Raw genomic sequence first — 12,971 nt, 5'->3', positions numbered from 1 at the left:
GTGCGACCGCCCTGGGGCATTGTCCTGCCAAGGATATGGGTCAATTCTGATGACCTAACAATCCACATCGATTTGACAGTCTCCAGTGATTTGACAACTCCCCAGTTGTCTGCACCATTAATAGCAGGATCATATCGTATTCTACTATAAAATGGGGTAAGACAACAGTTTTGATAAGTTTTTGAAAATTTTCTCAAGCTTTCTCAAACTCTGCCAAAATTTTATTCGAGTGCTCCATTTCTGTTGAAGCAGAGTACTGACTTGAGCGTCGGAGGATCTTGCCGGAGCACCCTCAACTCCGGTTTAGACTTTCTTTATAGGTCCCAGTGGCGGCCGTGATCCCCTCACTCCAGCTTCTCCGGCATTGGTGAATTCTGCACCAACAATATTGATATGGCATATTTTTATTAGCTTTGACTATAATATATATGGTAGATTAATATCCTGTTTCGGATTGCTACAGGCAATAGGACTTTTAAGTAGTAGAATTTTTATAAAAAATTATTTATTATTTAATAATTATATTTATAAAATATTTTAAAATTTTAATATATATTTGGTAACTAAAATAAAAAAATATTTAAGTATGATAAAATGATAATAAAAAATATTACATAATATTGTATAGTGATTAAAAATATAATATAATATTAAATATTATTATATATTAAAATATTATTACATAATATTATTATCATATAATGTAATATTATATTATATTTTTAACATAATTTATAATATAATATATAGGTTATAATCTAATCTAATCTAATATATTATAATATATTATATTATTATAATATAATAATATTATAATAGATTGGTTATATGTTTGCAATATAAATATTATTATATTTTAACATATTATTTTATTGTATAATATGATTATCATATAATGTAATATAATATAACATAATGGATTATAATCTAAACCAATAATAAATTATAGTATAATATATTATATTATATTATTATTAAATATTGTTATATCAAATTATATTTTTATAATATGATAATATCATAAAGGTTATGTTATATGTTTATAATATATCATAATATTAATTAATTATTATATTATGTTATATTTATAGTATAATAATATAATATGATATGATATAAAATGTATTATGAAGTTTGTTAGTAGGTATTTCAGTTATTAAAAAAATTATTTAAATCAAAACAGCTAGCTTTCCGATATTATTAAAAAGTATTTTTGGAGAAGACTTAAAATGGAGTTTTTCCCAAATAGATCTTTCTAACCTTCTAACAAAGCTAAAATAGCATCTAGATTTTTACTAAATATTATTATACCATCCAAAAATATTTTTGAAGGATCAGAAAATACTTTCTTACACTCTAAAAGCTTAACTAAATGAATCTAAATTTATCCAAAATTTTTTGCGGAATGAGGTATACCATCCAAAAATATTGTCAAGGATTAAAAAGTATTTTCTTACACTCTAAAGACTTAATCAAATGAGATCTAAGTCTATTAAAAATTTCTTGCGCAAGGGCGACTTGATGAAATATAATGGTAACGTAGCATATTATCCACTGTGGGATCTAGCGTGGTCCATCAGATCCTGTCCAAGTAATAATTAGACAAGTAAGGAGAGGGATGACATTACACAAGGATTCACAGTGACTTGAAAGAAATTATTTATTAAAAATATTTTACCATTTGAACTTTGGACCATCCCATAAAAAAATCACCATATTATCCACGCTACAATTAAAAGTGAGTTTTTTATTTATAATTTTCAACTAAATTTGGATGATAATGAACTTTTTTGCATTCAAAATTCCAATGACAACCTTTGATTTTTTTTAACCAGAATGAATGATACGATGATTTTTTATTGGATAGTTCAAAGTCCATACAGTGAAATAGTTCTAATCGATAACTTCCTGTGATTTGGAGCTAGGGGCTTAGATTATGATTTACTTGCTAAGATTAGGGATTTGGATGTGAAGTAACTTGAAAGTCTAGAGCATTATAGCATCAAAACTTGGGAATTGTTTAAGGAATAGGATTTGGAGATGGCCGAGATTCTAGGAAATGAGTTAGGATTTGGTGTTTTATGTCTATATGGTTCTAGTAATATGAGTTAAGCATAACTAAGCCTACCATGACTCAATCAGGAAAAAGAGCTACTATAAGTCCCAATTTCATTGGCGATCTCCAAGGACACAAATGAGATTCTATGAGTCATGTTTACTCTTGCTGATCAAATACTGTTTTGTGATGGGTTTTTATTTTTGGTAACAATTGTGAAGGGGTTTAAGTAGATGTTTTTAGCTGAAAGGTTTGAAATTAGTTAAAATCGCTAGATTCAACATATATCCTCTTTAAGCATGTTCTTTGGAATTTCAAATCTTAATTTATTTTAATCTTTAATAACTTTGTACCATCAAGTGGCAATACATTGTTTTATCATGTACAATTAAGTGGCCATCAAGCTGCCACGTTACTTGAATAAACATCTCAACACTATACATTTTGAGGAATAAAATAGTTATATCATTCATGCAAATGGTGTGCTTTATTATAGTTTATGGATATACTTGTCATTATTTATATAAAACCACTAATATATTCGAATTTATGATTAGAACATAGAGAGGAGTTGGTTGTGAAGGTCTAAACAATCATATATTCTCTGGTCATTAATAACCAAAAGGATCATACTTTGACCTCCTTTTTACTACTTGAAACTACATGCAGCAACATTTTTAGGAGCTGAGCTAGCGTGGAAGAACAACATTAGTATTTGCGATTTTATTTAAAAAATTACACTATACTACATTATTTAGTTAAGTTGGAGAACGCTTCATTAATTATTATAATCTTTATTCATGGCTGCCCTGATCTCTCACGCAATTGTCCAGTGGAAACATAGAGATTCTCCTAAATCGAGCTATGACAATCTTCTAATGCATGTGAGCTGAATTTAGTCTATAATTGATTGCCTAATTGCAAATAAAAATAATCATATACTAGGACAATGCATTGAGAGACTTGATTGTGGACAGATTAGCATGGATGAGCCTATTGATGGAGATCGATTAGAGGAATTTGCACAAGCCAAATAAAGTAATGTTGGATGTAAAGGTCCATAATAGATGACGCTGAGTAGCTATTGTATCCATTAAGGTGTTGGAACAGCTTAACCGCAAGATTAGAGATCATAGCAGGCATTCTACTTATCCATGGCCAAACCATGAGAAGCGAACTTTTGAAATGGACAGCCGTAAGCTAATCAGTAGGCCACTGCGGTTGTCAAGTGTAATTAATAGATGTCGAGAAGCAAAATTCACCAGACACCTAAATTAACATAGAAAAGAATAGAAGTTTTCCAGCTCTATGATTGGTAACTTTCAGATGAGGAATAGTGAATCTGCAAAAATAAATAAATTGTTGATTTTGCAAAATAGAAGTTGGGAATTATTTTTTTAACATAATTTGGGATCTATGACAATTTTGCTCTTGAATTTAAGTATAAGACAGATAGTAATCTAAACATATACATATACATGCATGCACACATGCATATACGTACATACATATCCCCCCACAAACACACACATACATATATCTTTGTGTGTATTATTTCATTGGATCTTTGTTACTTGTATACCAGTCATTCATTTAAATGTGTATCATCCACATCATACTATAATTGAAAGGCAAAATTGTCCAGGAATCCTGAAATGTCTATCACTGTGCTAATCCAAACTTCCCTTGCAAAATCAACTAATAAGTAGATTTTTTGTAATGCAGAAATTTGCCAAGGAATATATTCATTTAATAAAACAAAAATATGCAAATTAAAGAATTCTCGGCATGGAACTGTGTAATACATCCACAACAGCTAATCTGAGTCTAGCATCCACAAGCGCAAGACTGTGCTCCTAAAATTTCAGTAGCCGGTACAAATCTAGGAAATGGATCATCTGACCATTTTGTGCTAAAAAATCTGTCAGCTTTCAACAGGACAGGAAAGACCTTTGGTGAACAACTTTGCAGGTTCAGTTCCGACTGCTGACAGCATATGCTATTTTCATTGGCCTCCCATGCATTTCGACCTGGTTTTTTTTCATAGCTTTCTCCAGTGATTCATCATCTTCAAAATCTATGTGACAAAAGCCCCGAGATTTCCCTGTCCTCTTGTCAAAGGCAAATCTTATAGAAGCAATGTTTGATGTTTTGAAGCAGTCTCTGATGTCATCTTCTGTCACATCCCAAGATAGATTGCCAATGTATGCTGAGAGGCATCCATCAACCTTCTCAGGTTCACTAAGAAATTCATGCTTCCTCTTTCTCTGGGAATCTAGTCTGCATCGTTCCACCTTTACAAACCTATTTCCCCTGAAAATCAGAAGAAAAAGACTAGGTTACAGATAAACCACAAAAGTAAGAATAGATAGAGATGCGGGTATGTTGAAGAAGCTCACATTTTGGTTCCGTCAAGTTTAAGAGAATTTGTTGCAATATCCTCCGTCTGGTATAAAATAATGGAACCATGATCAGATAAAGCTACTTTAAGAAATCCAATAACTAAAGCTTTCTTATTATAAGTCTTGGACCAACAAACTTCAATCCTGTTGATCATAACAAATGCCGTCATCTCCAAAAAGATGTTTGGGCTGGTTACAGTTTGGTCTTGTTTAAAACAATTAAACTACAAAATAGCAATCCTCAGCGCTTTCACCGTGAACTTGTAGCTAGCATCAAAGATGCTTCAAACCTCGAGACAAATTTTTAACATGTGGATTCAAGAACTCATCAATTAAAATCCAAAATACGAGGATCAACCTTCAATAATCCAAAGTTTTATTTTACTCAAATAATTACAAGAACAGTTGCATAACATACTTGTTTATTTTCTACAGATCAAAGTCCCAATTAAATTGCTTCATTGCAAAATGTCAGCACGTATGGCGAAACATTTCCTAAATAGCTGTATAATAGTGCTCAACACGACGATGGCACTTGATTTACAAAGAGGTCTTCATCCAACTTTCAGATTAGATCTAAGAAACTGATGAGTAGGATTTCAATCATGATGTCTAAAACTACAGCAATTTACAAATCCTCAATGCATGCGAGAAGAAGGAAGAAAAAACACTCATGTATCTTCTTCAACTTTTCTGGAATGGCCTATCCCCTCAATATCAAATTTATGATAAATACAGGAAGCCTAGACACAAGCTATTGAACCATCCAAGCCTTAATCAACATATGAGTAGAGATCTAGAAACGAGGATATTTACGTTCATAAGGGCCTGTTTGGATGTTTGAGCCCAATATCCCGTGGGATTCATGGGTTGGACCCACACAACTAGAAAAAATCAGTCTAATAGACTTGTTTTCATAAATTCCCAAGGGCCTTTGAAGTGGGCTGGCCTGAATCCCATAGTGAGAAAAGATGTACCTCATAGAAACCACATGAGCCCATATGAAAGCTGCTCTTTGATAATATACCATCTTAAATCTTGCTCAGGGAGGTCCAAACTTTAGAGACTTAATCAGTCTAAGATTACCACTTATTGTTTACTCCAGATATCAGATAATTCAACATAAACAGACAATGAATTAAGTTATTCTTATAACTTTACCTTATGATAACTGATTTGGTTGTTATATTAAATCACTATGCTTTGCAATTGATAGTTTTAAGCAATAACCCTAATGCCAATGACATATGTAGAAATGAACAAGTAACCACATAGTATAGCATGAATGAAGAAAAGATAGTTAAAATTGCTTGTCCACTAGCCTTTCCAAGTAAGTCATCTTCTTCATCATGTTTTATTCTTCTTTCTCATTTACTTCTATTCTATTATTTTTTCTTCCTTTTCTTGCTTTTTCTTTTCCTTCTTTCATAGTTTCTTATCAGTCATTTTTCTGATTTCAAATTTTCAAAACCTATAATTCATTCTTGCTTTTTCTATTCATCCTCTTCTTCCTTTGCCTTTTCTTATTTGTCTTTTGCTCCTCTCCTTCCTATTCTCTCTCATTCCTTGGTGACCAAACCACCTAAGGGCCTATTTGGATGGTTGAGCCCAAAATCCCATGGGATTCATGGGTTGGGCCACTATAACTATCAAAAGAATGGATTATAGTTGAGGTCATTTTTTTTCTCTCTATAGGATTCGGACAAGCCCATTCAAAATGTGGTCTTGGATACTTGTAAACATAGACCTAGCCCAGTTTATGATTCAACATATTTGGTGGTTGGGCCACAAATCCCATGGGATCTTGGGCCCAACCATCCAAGCAAGCCCCAAGTTGTCCAACAATCCAACTAGGCCCAAGCACTACCAAGGGGCTTGAGAATATCTACCACATCAACCCAATAAATTAGTTATGAATATGTGAGGATAACACTTTGATGAATCATTATCAACACGTAAACATTTTGAAAAGGCTCGAGAAGTTGAAAAATAGAGAAAATGCATGTTTTCTTATGCAGAGAAAGTCAATTGTAGTATTTATAGGCATTGTTTCTATTTTCTATCACATACATAATATTGCATCTAAATTTGGTTTGTGTTAATTTTAAGATTTTTCTATCAGTTTTATTTTGTTATTTAATATTACTGATCATACTGGAGGGCAGACCTTCATGTACAACAAATGGCCTGCAATAGGAAGATTTTTTTTTTTTTTTGGGAATGAGGTAGCAACTCCCGCATCCATTTATTGGCCTAAACCAATGCACGATCAAGGGTGGATTGATATCAGGATTTTAATAATGCTATTCAATCCATATGTGAAGCCTTCTAGCTTACCTATCAAAATTTTGATCGAAAAGATTTGTCTTTATTGTCGTTAAGCTATTTGTCTCAGAACAAGATCTTAAATTAGAGATTTTTTGAAACAGGTTGTAGTTAGCTAATTCCCTAAGTTACAAACAAAAATCAAATTTGTACCAAAAACAAACAACCTTGCAGTAGGTTTGGTCTAATATGAAAGGACATAAAATTTGGAATTCTATATAGAAAGATAAGGCTACTTGCCAACTCTCCTTAACTTGGCCACAAAATTAAGTACATATTTTGTCTTCTGAGGTTCAAGATAGTGGACGACCTTTTTCTCATAAAGATATACCAGTTCCATTCAGAAACATCAAGCTTATGTTAAATTAGAAGAATATCTCAATACTAGAAGACTATGCATTCCTCATATGGAGTTTGTTATATGATACCTTACCTTGGACTAATTCTATGTCAGAAAGATAGCAATAACTCATGGAATTTATCTTGCACACTCAAATTTCGATGTTATAAGATATATACTTCATGAACTTTGACGGTGCTGGCACAAATCTTAAATATGAATCTAAGAACTAAAATGCTTGGGTAACTTGGGCAGCAGACAATCAGAAAAACACCAATCGATCTCAGACACTAATAGTTGCAACCCATCATCTGTTTCCTTTCGGCATGACCATTTGCTTCATTACGTACTTTATCAGTTTCATGAGCACATTATTTTGTAACTCACTTTCTTAGACTCACATAACTGTCCACCTCTTGGAAGTTATTCAACATCAATATTAGAATTTACGCAACCCCCATTCTATCCAGGAAGAGTAGCTGGGCATGATTCATATTCATATCTTCCCCTCAAAGACAAGTTTAGAAGCTGCTAGTTATTCACCAATATCAATCATATATGTTCAATGCTACATACATGTCGTGCTAGTTATTCACTCCCATTTTGCCAGAGATTTTCATATTGAAAAACTTATTAAAAAAAAGTCTTTAAACGTTTATGCTCCTATTTATAGTGGAAATTTACTACAAAAGTTACTTTCTAACTTCTTTTCTTTCTCTTCGTGTTTTTTTTTTTTTTTTGTTTGATTGGTTTAGTTCCTAAACCAAGGCAACTTAATAGTTTATTGTTTGCCCCAAAAATTCAACAAAATATTTTACTGCCATGCTTCTATATTTAGAGAGAACAGGGGGAAGAAAAGGGCAGTTGGACCTGGAAGGTGAGGAAGGCGAGGCCGCGGAAGTTGCCGGAGTCCGGGAATCGCGAGAGCTGGAGGTGTTGGATGGGGCCGATGTCACTGAAGAGGTCCCGGATTTGCTGTTCAGTGGTGGAGTAGGGCATCCCGCTCACCACAACCTTGTTGGGCTCATACGAATCCCCGCCGCTAAGAGGGCCCTCTTCTTGCCGCGGCGCTTCTACCGGTTCCTCGGCCTCTTCCGCGGCCGCCGGCACGGGCTGGCCCCATTTATCTTTCTTAGCTTTCTTCTTCTTCTTTCGGTTCTTTCCTTCTTCGCCTTCGTACGCCATCGCCGCCTCTTTACCAGCTCGGCGGAGTCGCTGGTTCGTCTGGCAAAAGGAACCCGAGTCTTCTGATACGGCAACGAGGGCGGAATCCCCGCCGTTGGATTTCCTAACGAGAGAATTGAAAGATCCGGTTAATATAAATAATTAAATAATTAAATATCACTTATAATCTACAATATCTATTATCTTATTAAATTTATATATCAATTAAATCTACAAATATTCAAATATAAATAAATAATAAAATAATTAAAATAATTGGGCCAGATGGGCTGGGATCAGATTTTAACCTCCAAGCCCAAGGTCGGCCTATTTATTAAGAAGTTAAGGCTCTTATGTTTGCAAGTGTATATGGTGCTCTCTCACAATCACCGGGCAATTTCTGCTCTTCCTACAACAGATGAAGTCCTTGACCTCCTACTCTGAATCACCTCAATGCTTTCATATAATCTGCTAATTTAGCAGATTTTATTGAAAGCCTATTTGGATGTCTAAGTCCGAAATCTCATGAAATTATGGGTTAGACCAAAACAACCAACCAAGTCCAACTGGATTACACTCATGAGAAAGTCTTACTAGATTACACTCATGAGAAAGTTTTTGTGCACCGCTTATGTTGCACAAAAATTGACATGGAGCGCACCATCCAACCACATTAGAACACGGAGCCACCGCTTTTCATACATATTTAATAGCATATTTAATACCAGCAATTCTACTTTTTCATTTGAAATTTTGAATAACAAAAGTGCCTCTTATCTTCTGAAAAAATTATGACTTATATGGTCAAATTATGACTTCCTGCACACATGATATCATAATTTTTCTTCAGAAATCATAAAGACAGAATATCATTTTTATCATTGAAAATTTATGAATTTTTTAAATGACAAAAATACACCTCTTTTTTTTATGATATCCTGTATACAGGAAATCATAATTTTGACTGTAGGATGTCATAATATGACTATGGAATGTCATAATTTTTTCAGAAGAAGTGAGATATTTTCGTCTTTCAAAATTTTAAATAAAAAAGCGAATCTGCAGGCATTAAATACAGTTGAAAAATGATGACTACATAGCCCAATCAGATGGGATGGTGCATTTTTTCCATACTGGATGCGGTGTACAAAGAATTACTCTTACACATAAAATTATTGTAGTGGGTCAGTCTGAATCACATAAGGAGAAAAAAAGATACGTTGAGATCTTTTTTCTCTCTATAGGATTCAGATCGGCCACTCCAATAGTTGATTGAGTTGAGCTAACCCAGTCCAACTTAATTAATTGTCTTGATTTAAATCTAAAATTTTTATAAGATTTTGGACCCAACTATTCAAACAGGCCCATAAGTGTTAAAATGATCCTATCCTTAGTGGCTTCGTACCTGAGGATACAAAGTGAGTTGGGTTAGCCTAACTACAAATACCTGAATGAGGCTCCATGTTGATTAGATATATACAACTTGTACCAAACCATGTGCAATTTGACGCACGATAAACTAATCAGGTGTCTACAGGTTTACTATCTAGATTAGCAAAACTTATCTTAACTCGTTCAGTGTTAAAATAATTATCAGGTGTCTACAGGTTTACTATCTAGATTAGCAAAACTTATTTTAACTCGTTCAGTGTTAAAATAATTCAGAGGAATTATTTTAACATGCAGGTCTCCATTCTATATTCTCTTTGTAATTCACAGGAAGAGACCAGCGATCACCTCTTCCTCACATGCTCATATTCAAAGTAAATATGGCAACGAATAACCATGACGCTTGGCATATATACCACAAATGTCAGTATCAATAGAGCATCTATAAACAATATGGAGGAAGAATCTACCATAACAAATAGCGAAGCAATCTTGGGACCGTGTAGATACTGGAAACTATGGAAAGAATGTAACCATGGCAGATTCTATTCTGAGGCAAATACTCTGTCTAAACTGTTGAACCTCTGCATTACTAAGATGGAAACTTGGAATGCTATAAATCGGAAAAAATTGAGATTAGCCAAAGGAAAAAATCATATGGCACCTCGACTGGGCAAGGCAATAGAAGACCAACATGGATGCATCAGCCACATAGTTCTCTAAACTCTTTTGTCCACTGTACATAACTAAGAAAACCATGGGGTTATCTGGCCTCATGTGGATCTGAACTCTTCTGTCCAACTTTACATAACTTAGAAAACTATGGGATTATGTGAACTGTTGAACCTCTGCATCACTGAGATGGGAACTTGGAATGCTATAAATCCGAAAAATTTAAGACAGCCGAAGGAACAAATCATATGACACTTCGACTAGGCAAGAAAATAGAAGACCAACATGGATGCATCCAGCCATATAGCTCTCCATACTGATCTTTTGTCCAACTGTACATAACTTAGAAAACCATGGGGTTATCTGGCCTCATGTAAATCTGAAACTATTTTATCTAACTGTACATAACTTACAAAACTATGGGGTTATCTGGCCTCATATAAAGTAGTAGTGATCACACCCCCCCCATATGTCTACTTACTCTTCCCAATGAACAAAAATCATATGGGCGAGCACTAGAGAAAAAAATTATGGAATAGATTTTCAATTTTGCCACATTTCCTTTAATACTAGTCTTAAAAAAAAAAATTTAAAAGTCAAGGACTCCTCCTATTAATAGAGTCGTTAGTCTTGTAATTCAAAATAAAAAAAATATAATATTCTTTTTTTCTTCATTTTTATAATATACCTTTTATCGAGATATACTATATGACCAAATAATGCACATCAAGCAAATTATTCATCAAGCAAATCAATACACACCTTCAGATAAATTAATACATAATTTTTGTAGCATGAAATTTATCAATATATAGTACATGACCAGATGATATACACTTAGTAAATTAGTCATTTAGCAATCCAATACACATCTTCAAATAAGCTTATAGTATATATTGGCTCATTTTTGGATATATATTAAATAAGCTTACAGTATGCATCAAAAAGTTAATGAGTGCATATCATCAAACTATGTAGCATATAGTGGTGAACATAATGCTCCAAAAACTAGATTTTTTTGAATGTGTATATTGGATTGCCAAAAGACTAATTTACTAAATATGTATTATATAGCTATATAATGTGTATTGATAAATTTTATATTTTAAAAATTATGTATTGATTTATTTGGATGTATATATTAACTTACTTGATAATTAATTTTAGTATGTATCATATGATCATGTAATATGTATCTGTAAAAAATATATACTAAAAATAAAGAAAAAAAAGATTTTTTTTTAATCATGAAATTGACAACTCTATTAATAAAAAAGTTTTTGACTTTTAGATTTATTCATTAAGATTTGTATTAAGAAAAATGTATCAAACTCTGAAGCTCATCCCATAATTTTTCCTTTAATGCCCATCCGATATGATTTTTGTTCCTTTCCAATGGTTTGCTTTAGCACAAAGCACAAACCATTGCCATCTGTACATGCATCTGAGTTTTCTTGTTATTTAAACCTACTACTAATCGAAAATCTGGGTGGGTCTGCCTCCCTTTTAGATCAATATATATATATATATATATATATAATTTTAAGCACTTCAAACAAATCCAAATCCAAAATATTTGAGCGGGTCTCCTTTGGTGTGCTGATATCCCTCGTCGAACTGTCATCTATCAGTCACTGGTCTTTGGTAGTTCACGTACAAGATTTGTGTGCAGAAGAATGTGCTAGGGATGCAACCGAATGCACAAGGCGAACATGTCCGAGAACCTTCAATTTAGAAAAAAAGATACCGACCGAAACGAAAAATTATAAAGAACAGGATGACAAATGCTTTAGTGTGCATTCATGGAGTTCACTCTGTTGGGTATAAAATACCTCCAGCCAAAATTCATGATGGAAGTGACCCTCCAAAGATCCAACTGACTTTCGATCTCCGGCAACGTCTCTTCAAACCTCCCAGACGGCCGAGCCTCCGCCACACTCCTAAGTTTTGTCGACGAACAGGACCCCGCCAGCACCGACCGGATTCTTCGCGACGTCCGGACTCCTACGAGAGCCAGACCTCGTCTCCGACTCCAGCTACGGGAAGATTCCGTCCGGATTCCTACGGGAGCCGAACTTCGTCCCCAACCTCAACTGCTGGAAGGCTTCACCCGGACTCCTACGGGAGCCGAGCTCCGCCCGTAACTTCACTTACAGGTAAACTCCGTCCGAACTCCTACAGGAGCCGGACTTCGTCCCTGACCTTGATTGTAGGTGGACTTCGACCGGACTCCTACGGGAGCCAGATCTCGTCTCCGACTCCAGCTGCAGGCAGGCTTCGTCCGGACTCCTACGGGAGCCGAACTTCGTCCCCAACCTCAACTGCTGGAAGGCTTCACCCGGACTCCTACGGGAGCTGAGCTCCGCCCGCAACTTCACTTACAGGTAAACTCCGTCCGGACTCCTACGAGAGCCGGACTTCGTCCCTGACCTTGATTGCAGGTGGACTTCGATCGGACTCCTACGGGAGCCAGATCTCGTCTCCGACTCCAGCTGCAGGCAGGCTTCGTCCGGACTCCTACGGGAGCCGAACTTTGTCCCCAACCTCAACTGCTGGAAGGCTTCACTCGGACTCCTACGGGAGCCGAACTCCGCCCGCGACTTCACTTACAGGTAAACTCCGT

General features: G+C 34.8%; 1 protein-coding gene across 1 annotated transcript; it reads right to left on the bottom strand.

Moving 5' to 3' along the window:
* Positions 1 to 3,747: 3,747 nt before the first annotated feature.
* Positions 3,748 to 8,366, bottom strand: LOC105054227 (phragmoplastin interacting protein 1). Its single transcript, XM_010935697.4, has 3 exons — positions 7,994 to 8,366; positions 4,456 to 4,502; positions 3,748 to 4,369 (listed from the first exon to the last, which is right to left on the bottom strand). The coding sequence occupies exons 1-3, from the start codon at positions 8,306 to 8,308 to the stop codon at positions 4,030 to 4,032; spliced, it is 702 nt and encodes a 233-aa protein (XP_010933999.2). The 5' UTR covers positions 8,309 to 8,366; the 3' UTR covers positions 3,748 to 4,029.
* Between the last annotated feature and the right edge of the window lie 4,605 nt (positions 8,367 to 12,971).

The sequence above is a fragment of the Elaeis guineensis genome, chromosome 11, assembly GCF_000442705.2.
Source record: "Elaeis guineensis isolate ETL-2024a chromosome 11, EG11, whole genome shotgun sequence".
NCBI classification, from domain to species: domain Eukaryota; kingdom Viridiplantae; phylum Streptophyta; class Magnoliopsida; order Arecales; family Arecaceae; genus Elaeis; species Elaeis guineensis.
Note: the sequence above shows the minus strand (reverse complement) of the source record. Positions and strands in the feature narration are given on the sequence as shown.

Coding starts and splice junctions, on each gene's coding strand:
- LOC105054227 (XM_010935697.4), bottom strand. CDS start 8,308: ATGGCGTACGAAGGCGAAGAAGGAAAGAACCGAAAGAAGAAGAAGAAA. Junction 4,503..7,993: donor TCGCCTTCCTCACCTTCCAG/GTCCAACTGCCC, acceptor ATTTTATACCAG/ACGGAGGATATTGCAACAAA. Junction 4,370..4,455: donor AAACTTGACGGAACCAAAAT/GTGAGCTTCTTC, acceptor TCTGATTTTCAG/GGGAAATAGGTTTGTAAAGG.